Raw genomic sequence first — 9,800 nt, forward strand, 5'->3', positions numbered from 1 at the left:
GCAATATTTTTATACTCCTCCCTGGTCATTTGTCCAATCTTCCACTTCTTGTAAGCTTCTTTTTTGCGTTTAAGATCAGCAACTTAAGCCAAGCTGGTGGCCTGCCATATTTACGATTCTTTCTACACATCGGGCTGGTTTGTTCCTGCAACCCTCAATAAGGATTCTTTAAAATACAGCCCGCTCTCCTGGACTCCTAATACTGCTTCTTTCCAAATGCAGAACAAAACTATTTATGCAACACATCTACATTTTCTGCAACATTAACAAGTTTCCTTTCTCCCTCTAGGAAATGGCTAAACCTGTTCTAGGATTTCTTTTCTTCTTAATATTCTTAATAACCTCCTTTTTGTGATCCTTAGCCCCACCAAGCATGGAGTTTTCCCCGATGTCTTTAACTTCCCTTCTCAATTTTTCATAACATCCCATTTGTATTGCTTGCTGTCTCTTTTCCCTTTTTTCCCGTTTTTATGTACACCTCTACCCCGATATAACATGACCCAATATAACATGAATTCGGATATAACGTGGTAAAGCAGTTCCGGCATGGGAGGGTCTGCGCGCTACAGCAGATCAAAGCAAGTTCGATGTAATGCGGTTTCACCTATAACGTGGTAAGATGTTTTGGCTCCTGAGGACAGCGTTATATCGGGGTAGAGGGATATTGCTTTTTCCCACATAATTGCTGCCTTCACTTTGCCACTGAACCTGGTTTTTAGCCAAAGTTCTCCACTTCCTTGACTGTGGAATCGTGACTATTTAGCTAACCAATAAATTCTTCTTAAAGAACTCCCAAGTTTCATTCCCATGTTTCTGTCTAATATTTTTCTCCCAGTCAGTTTTCTTGATAATTTTCTACAGCTTTGGGGAATTAGCCCTTTTGAAGCACTAATTATCTACAGGTATTACTGGCTGGGAACTGTTCTCTGTTTCTCCAAGTGAATGTCATCAGTTCTATTCTTCATATTCCTTTCCTTTATTATCTGCCCCTTCCTTGTCTCTTCTCCAAACAAAACAGTCCCAGACTTTTCAGTCTGTCGGCATATGGCAGCCTCCACCATTCTCAGAGCCTGTCTCAGAAATCCCCTTTATAATGCTGTATCCTTTTTAGAGACTGGGTGACCAAAACTGAACACATATCCAGAGCAGGTTATTCTCCATCCCATTTCTTAGGCATCCAAACATTTTCTTTGATTTGACCACTGCTGTGAATGAGCTGGTGTTTTGTTGACCTGCTGTCAATGACGCCCAGGTCTTTTCCCCGAGGTGTGTTCTGGTTGGGATGTTTCTCCCTGGCACATGTCTTGGCAAAGGTTTGGGCTTTTTTACACTCAGATTTAGAGCAACCAGGTGAATGGGGAGCTCCCTGCAGCATGGACTCTCCAGCCTGGCTTTCATTGCATTAAGGAACAATGATGGATATGCTTCATCCATGAGAACAGCCTCCAGCAGTGCATGTAGTGTCTCATATTAACATTCTCTCTCCATCCAGGCATTTGTATTGTGACCATCACCCTAGATCCTGGGCACATACAGGAAGTCAGGAGAACGTACGGTACATGCAGGAGACACCGTTTCGCCTCAGAGTTGGACACCTTCTCCCCTACTCTATGTCAGATTAAAACAAAACCAATTTCACCAACCCCTCCACCTTCATCCGGCTGGGCATTCCTGGCCTGGAGACGGTCCATGTCTGGATTTCCATTCCCTTCTGCACCATGTACGCCATAGCCATCTTGGGGAACTTCACCATCCTGTTCATCGTGAAGACGGAACCGAGCCTCCATGGGCCCATGTACTATTTCCTCTGCATGCTGGCCGTCACCGACCTGGTCCTGTCCACGTCCATCCTGCCCAAAATGCTGAGCATCTTCTGGTTCAATCCCAGGGATATAGATTTCAATGCCTGCCTCACCCAGATGTACTTTACACTCAGCTTGCCAGTGACACAATCTGGGATCCTTGTGGCCATGGCTTTTGATCGCTATGTGGCCATCTGTGATCCCCTGAGACATTCCACCACCCTGACAAACCCCGTAGTGGCCAAGATTGGCCTGGCCGTGGTGCTGCGCAGTGCCATGGTCATACTGCCCTTTCCCTTGCTGGCAAGGCGGTGGCCATATTGCAGAACCAACACCATTCCCGAGCTGTTTTGCTCGCACATATCCGTGGTGAAGCTGGCCTGCGCCGACACCCGCGTCAGTAGTTACTGCGGCCTTTTTGTGCTATTCTGTGTGATGGGTCTGGATGTGATTTTTATTGTTGTGTCCTATACCCAGATTCTCATGGTCATCTTCAGGCTCCCCACAAAAGATGCCCGGCTCAAGACTTTGGGGACCTGCGGCTCCCATCTTTCTGTCAGTTTAGCCTTTTACATCCCAGGTCTCTTCTCCTCCCTCATGTACCGGTTTGGGCAGAATGTGGCCGTACATTTCCATGTTCTCATTACCAATATATGCCTCTTGCTGCCCCCCATGCTGCACCCCATCATCTACGGGGTGATAACCAGGCAGATCAGGGACAGGCTGCTCCGGCTCTTTACTCATAAAGGGCCCTAAAGTTTTCTCCTGGTGCTCTGGCTCTCAGACCGAGCTCTGTGCAGAGATGGCTGGTGACACGGTGCTGGGCCACCTTCCCTGAGTCACTCACTGGGCAGCCAGAGAGACATTAGACCCTTCCCTGACCTTACTGTGCTGTGTCAGTGTGAGAAACTGGGGAATCAGTCTGTGTACAACTCATTAACTCATTGGGTTGCCACCTTTCTAACTGCTGGTAACTGGACCCCGTGACTTCACCCTCTGCCCCACATTCCCTTAAGACCCTGACCTCTGCCCCACGTATTTCCCCTAGGCCCCTTCACATGCCCCACCTAGTCCATTGAGACCCAGCAGCCCCTTCTCCATTTCTTCCACCATTGCCCTGCCCTTGTCCCTGGCTTCTCTACACCACTGCCCCCATCACTCGCTGGATCTTCTCCACCTCCATCTCTGCCACAGCTGGGCTCCCTCTTCTCTGGGACTGGTTGGAGCTGCTGAAGCCTGACAAGGGCCCTGCCTGTTGGTATGATGTGGCCCCGGCTGAGCAGGGGCAGGCGTGGGTTAATGACCCAATGCCTCCCCCCTGCCCTGCAGGAACCAGACACAGCCAGATCCCTTTCTTGGCTGCACTTTCTAGTTCAAAACCAGGCACTTGACAACCGTGCATGGCACCCAGACACAGTAGCCAAGAATCGGAGCATCCGGATAAAACCTAGATGGGTGGAAACCCTATTAACTCACCCTTTGTTATAGAAACCGTCTGTATCCCCTATGTCTTTGGGCTTTTCCTGTACTCTTCTCTCACCCACCTTGTATGAAGGGGGTGAAGGCTGAGGCAGCGACATCTCTCTGTGAATAGGTTGGTCATTGGCTCTCAGCCCCAGCGAGAGCTCGCCCAGTAGAAGGAGGGAGTAACTGAATTCTAGATAAAAGCAGTTTTCTCCAGCTTCTCTGCACAGGGGCAGGCGTGGAAGAAATGGAACCTCCCCAGAAGCAGGAACAGAGAGAGGAAGTGTTGTTCCAGCCCTTCAAAAACACAGAGACTGGATGAGACAGAAGAAGCTGTGGGAGAGAGGCACCAAGGCAGCAGAGGAGACTCTTTGGTTGCAGGGCTCTGGCTGCAGCAGAGACGAGTTCCAGCTGGAGGAGAAGCTGGGAGTTCCAGGTCCCTGAACACCCTGGAGAGCTCCGACAAATCCCAAAGATGCTCCAGGATGATGTGGACAAAGTAATGCATATTGGAAAACATCATCCCAACCAGACATATAAAATGATGGGGTCTAAATTGTAGCCAATAATTTTAGTTCATTATTCATTTATTTTGTGATGTTCTGATTGTGACGGGTTGAATCACAGAACCCCCCTGGGAGCTGCCACCTGATGTGCCAAGGCTACCTCTGCTCCTGCTTTCCTGCCCTGTCAGCCTGGGATGTCAGTACCCTGCCTGGTTTGGGCCAGACCTGCTGGCCTGCTGCAAACCCAGACCCAGGTCTGAACCACGTCCCCTAACAGCTGTATAAATCCCTGCTATTCCCACACCTAAAATATTGCCTTCAGATATGCACATCCAATCCGAAAGAGATATATTGGAATTGAAGAATTTAAGGAAAAGTGCAACAAGAATTATTAGGAGTATGGAACCGCTTCCATATGAGGAGAGATTAATAAGACTGGGTCTTTTCAACTTGGGAAAGAGACAACTAAGGGGTGATATGAGAAAGGTCTATAAAATCATGAATGGTGTGGAGAACGTAAAAAAGGAAGTGTTATTTACTCTTTCTCATAACACACACACACACACACACACACACACAGACACACGGTTCACCCAATGAAATTAATTGGTAATGACTTAAAAGAAATGATAAGAAACATTTCTTCATACAACACACAGTCAACCAGTGAAGCTCTTTGCCAGAGGATGGTGTGAAGGCCAAGACAATTACAGCTTTCAAAAGAACTAGATGATTTCATGGAGGATAGGTCAATTAATGACTATTAGCAGGATGGGCAGGGATGATGTCCCTAGCCTCTGTTTGCTGGAAGCTGGGAAAGGTTGATTGATAATGGATCGCTTGATAATTATCAGTTCTTTTCATTCCCTCTGAAGCATCTTACATTGGCCACAGCTGGAAGACAGGATACTGGGCTAGATGGACCTTTGGTCTAACACAGCACGACCGTTCTTAAGTTCACTGAGGAAGGAAATGGTGTGAAGATGTTGTGTTGTGTTTACCTGAATCTGTGTATCTCTTCGGCTGTCTAAAGTAGAGGAATGGTTTTATCAACCTGTGAATGGGATTCCAGGGGGCCCCATTCTGAGGATGCTTGTCAAGGTTCCTCCCCCACTCTGAGCTTTAGGGTACAGATGTGGGGACCTGCATGGACACTTCTAAGCTTAATTACTAGCTTAGATCTGGTAACGCTGCCACCATCCAGAAATTTCAGTGTCTGGATCACTTTCTGTCCCCCAAAACCTTCCCCTCCTGGGCAGCCTTGAGAGGTTTTTCACCAAGTTCCTGGTGAACACCGATCCAACCCCTTGGATCTTAACACAAGGAGAATTTAACCATCCCCCCTCCCTTTCCCCACCAATTCCTGGTGAGTCCAGATCCAATCCCCTTGGATCTTAACACAAGGAAAAAATCAATCAGGTTCTTAAAAAGAAAGCTTTTAATTAAAGAAAGAAAGGTAAAACTTATGTCTGTAAAATCAGCATGGAAAATACTTTACAGGGTAATCAGATTCATATTTCCCAGAGGAACCCGGGCAGGTTTCGGCTCCCAGAGGGAGGCACTAGAACGGAAGCTGCACTGCGAGAGTGGGCCTGGAAACCCAGAGCCGGAGGAAGGGCCTGAACAGTGCTGTGACTCCAAATCACAGGGGTCTTGTTTGTGGGCCCCAAACACGCTCGGCTGGGGAGTGTCCAGCTGCACGAGCTTGAGTGGGGCTGTGACAGCAAACCTGGAGCTGCTACACAGATGTGGACGGGGAGTGGGCCTGGCCAGGGAGGTGTCCACAAGATATTTTCTTCATCCAAATGTGGCTCCTCTGCCGTCTGTGTTTCCCCAAGTGCTCTCGTTCCAGAACTGATCCGGCCGGGCTTCCCTGAGGGAAATGTTCCTGGAACACACGGTGCCTGCTTGGGGTCAGGGGGAGAGTTTGTGTCTCCTTGGGAAAGTGCTCCCCAGAACGGCAGAGACAGGGAGTCCCTGTTCCTGTGGGTTTCGTCCCATCTCTCTCTCTCTCTCTCTCTCTGTTTCTCTGTGTCTCCTGGCCTATTTAGGTCCAACTCTCTCTTTCCTTTTTAACTCACCCCTACACACGTCTCCCTCTCTCTGTCACTTCTAAGTCCCTGGCCACTACCATCTAGCAGCCTGCAGCTGTGGTACCCTATAGGCTAGCCTGCTTGCTTGCCTACATATCTTTTCTTCTATGTTTCTTATTTTCTAATGGGTTTGATTATTTCTTTTATTAATAAGTTTACAGATTTATATTAGAGTTATATTTCACGTGTAACACAAGCAACCTGCAGGCCATATCCTGTATGTTGAGCTAAAGCAGGGAGCAGATATGAAAAGGTTTGGGGAAAAGTGCAGCCAGAACCTCCTGTTGAAGTTGTGGAGGAGTTGGAATAGGGGCTGCAACCCTGCATGTTCTAGACAGGCATGAGCCAGGGTCTGCCTCATGCTACAAAATGGGCAGGCATCTGGAATGGGGATGAACAGTGCCACGTACATGCCTGTGCTCATGGTCCATGAAGGAGCCACCAATCGATATCCCCTGGGCCTGGGGTGGGCCTGGGGTGGAGCACTTTCTGGCTCACCGGGGTTCATCACCATCCAAAGGTGATACTAGATCACGCCACTTGATATCAGAGCATCTGAGGTAATGAAGCATGTGGAGCATAACCATGTAAAGTTGTGCCCTAGGTGGAATTCAGAAATGAACTGGCTGTGGGGTGTGCAGCTGTCTCGGGTTGTGAAAGGGAGGGGGCTGGAGGGACTCATGAGACAGGAGCCCATTCAAAAATTCCAGAGGCACTGGGGTGAGTGGTGGGTGGGGATCACCCTCTTGTACGACCCGCTCAAGGAAAAACTGAGCAAGGTGACCCCCACATCCTGGAGTACGTGCAGAGTGGTCTGAAGGGTGAAGAGCCCCAAGTGAACTCCAAAATGAAAGTGGCATCATGGTCACTAAATGGTGGACTGAGAACTGGTCCTGTCGAATGCTGAAGGAGTGGGCCCAGGCAATATGGAAAAAAAATTCATACATTTGGTCAACCAGAACTGGCACAACCAAACAACCTCCTCCTGGACATAGAATCATAGAATCTTAGAATATCAGGGTTAGAAGGGACTTCAGGAGGTATCTAGTCCAACCCCCTGCTCAAAGCAGGACCAAACCCAACTAAATCATGCCAGCCAGGGCTTTGTCAAGCCTTCCCATAAAAACCTCTAAGGAAGGAGATTCCACCACCTCCCTAGGGAACCCATTACAGTGCTTCACCACCCTCCTAGAGAAATAATGTTTCCTAATATCCAACCTAAACCTCCCCCACTGCAATTTGAGACCATTGCTCCTTGTTCTGTCATCTGCTACCACTGACAACAATCTAGATGCGTCCTCTTTGGAACCCCCTTTCATGTAGTTGAAAGCTATGAAATCCCCCCTCATTCTTTTTTCTGAAGACTAAATAATCCAGTTCCCTCAGCCTCTCCTCATAAGTCATGTGCTCCAGCCCCCTAATCAGTTTTGCTGCCCTCTGCTGGACTCTTTCCAATTTTTCCACATCCTTCTTATAGTGTGGGGCCCAAAACTGGACACAGTACTCCAGATGTGGCCTCACCAAAGTCAAATAGAGGGGAATTATCACGTCCCTCGATCTGCTGGCAATGCCCCTACTTATACAGCCCAAAATGCCGTTAGCCTTCTCAGCAACAAGGGCACACACTACATAGGGAAAGGTGGAATTGTTATCCATGTGTTGATCATGTCAGACATCCACCAGGGAGTGATGATTGATGATCTCTATGAGGATGCCTTTGGCGGCCTGGCTACATTAAAATTTCCACTGCAGGCCCAGGCACTAGTAAGGATCCAAAGTGCCGAGGAAGGCAGATGCCTATTGATAGAAACACACCCACTCTGGGTCTGCATTCGGGGGAAGACATTGCATAGATTCAATGTCAGCCCATCCACACAGGCCTGTAGGTGCACCAGGTGACCTGGGATGGCCTCGGCAACTCCCATCATCTCAAGCTGTAAGTAAGGGGAGAACAGGGTTGCCACCCCAGCCGAATGAGCGCTGAAGTGTCTAAAATATAACCCGTCCCCCCACTTTGGCCTCCAACTAGTCTCGGCAGTTGGATCCATGTTGATTTACATCAGGCAAACCACAGAGTTCCCTACATCACAAAGAAAGGACAGCACCTGGTGACTGTGGAGAACCACCCCAGAGCCATTGGTGTTCAGTGTTGAAAAGATGATTGGCTTCAACTTAAAGGGCTGAGCAGGATCCTCATGAGCAGGAGGATCTCCAGCCAGCCTTGCAACAATCGCTGACTAACCTGAAAGGATTTTCCCAGAAGTTGTGGGCCCACTGGTAGACCAGGATGTCTTGCCTCCTGGTTCCCTTCCACTCCTCCAAAACAGCTCTCGTGGCCCAGAAGACGAGATTGAAGTCTCCCCAATGCTGGAGAGGGGGTTTCACCTTACCCGTGAAATCACAGGTGTCCACCAGAAATCAATGAGGCTCATCCAGCAGCACAGTGGGGGATGGTGTCAAGGACCTGTTATGACCCTGTGGCCCATGGAGATGGGCAAAGATAGCAGTTTTCAGGTATCTAAAAGGGTGTCATCAGGAGGAGGGAGAAAACTGGTTCACCTTAGCCTCTAAGGATGGAACAAGAAGCAATGGGCTTAAACTGCAGCAAGGGAGGGTTAGGTTGGACATTAGGAAAGAGTTCCTAACTCTCAGGGTGGTTAAACATTGGAATAAATTGCCTAGGGAGGTTGTGGAATCTCCATCTCTGGAGATATTTAAGAGTAGGTTAGATAAATGTCTATCAGGGATGGTCTAGACAATATTTGGTCCTGCCATGAGGGCAGGGGACTGGATTCGATGGCCTCTCGAGATCCCTTCCAGTCCTAGAGTCTATGAATCTATGAATCTATGAAAGAGAGAGCAAACCACCAGTTTGGTGTCTGTACCGGAGGTGCCGCAACCCATCTCTATCTCCAGAAAGGGAAAGGGAGCTGCAGGGAAGAGAGCAGCTCCTAAAGGGTCAGGGAGGGGAGACAAAAAAGAGCCCACCTGAGGTTTGCCCAAAGACAGGGGAAATGAGACAACTCCTGAATGGCAGCAGCATGGAAGATGGAGAGGACAAAAATGAGTAGGGCTTCATTCTCCCTTCCCCCCACAGCTCCTGCCTCTGCTCTGTGGCTGTGGCTAGGGCTTGGGGCAGCCTGAACTGAGGGCTTCTTCCGCTGCTGCAGCCAGGCAGCCTGGGCTCTTCTCCTCCCCCCACAGCTCCTACTGGGGTTGGAGGCTTGAACTCCTGCCAGATGAAGCTGAGGCGGCCTGGGCTCAGGGCTTCTACCCCTTCGGCCAAGCTAATCCATGTGAATCAGATGAGGATTGGCATGTTCTGTTCATTCCCGATGAAGCACCTGGCACTGGGCTCTCTCAGAACACAGGCTACTGGGCTGCATGGATCATTGGTTTTACCCAGTATGGCTGTCATCAACAGACAGTCCAGGGTTAATGCCTCTTTTACCTGTAAAGGGTTAAGAAGTTCACCTAGCCTAGCTGACACCTGACCAGAGGAACCAATGGGGAGACAAGATGTTTTCCAAGAGGGAGGAGGGAAATCAGATTTTGTCTGTTCAGAAAAGTTTGTGCCAGAGTAAAGGATCCAGGAATCAGCCATCTAACATTTCTCAAAAATAGTAAGTGGTTAGAGAAGGAATGTATTAGATTATGGTTATTTTATTTTGTGACTTTGTTTTGCATAAGACAGAGAATCAAATTGGGTGTCTATGTGTAACTAAGGTTTTTGCCCAGAAGGACATCCTCTGTGGGTTGAATCTGTTGTCTGTGACAGTAGTTTGCATGCTAATCTGACAGAGGTATTCCTTTCACCCTTTTTCTTTAATTAAAAGTTCTCTGTTAAGAACCTGATTGATTTTTCCTTGTTTTAATATCCAAGGGTTTTTTGGATCTGGGCTCACCAGGAATTGGTGGGAGGTGAATCAGTCTCA

General features: G+C 48.5%; 1 protein-coding gene across 1 annotated transcript; it reads left to right on the top strand.

Moving 5' to 3' along the window:
* Window positions 1–1,634: 1,634 nt before the first annotated feature.
* LOC120394591 (olfactory receptor 52E2-like) lies at window positions 1,635–2,640 on the top strand (the record flags this gene model as incomplete). The annotated part of the gene is made up of 2 exons (XM_039518818.1): window positions 1,635–2,498; window positions 2,587–2,640. Coding segments are annotated over 2 exons (918 nt in total), but the record flags the coding sequence as incomplete, so codon positions are not given.
* Between the last annotated feature and the right edge of the window lie 7,160 nt (window positions 2,641–9,800).

Source organism: Mauremys reevesii, unplaced genomic scaffold (assembly GCF_016161935.1).
Source record: "Mauremys reevesii isolate NIE-2019 unplaced genomic scaffold, ASM1616193v1 Contig69, whole genome shotgun sequence".
Taxonomy (NCBI): Eukaryota; Metazoa; Chordata; order Testudines; family Geoemydidae; genus Mauremys; species Mauremys reevesii.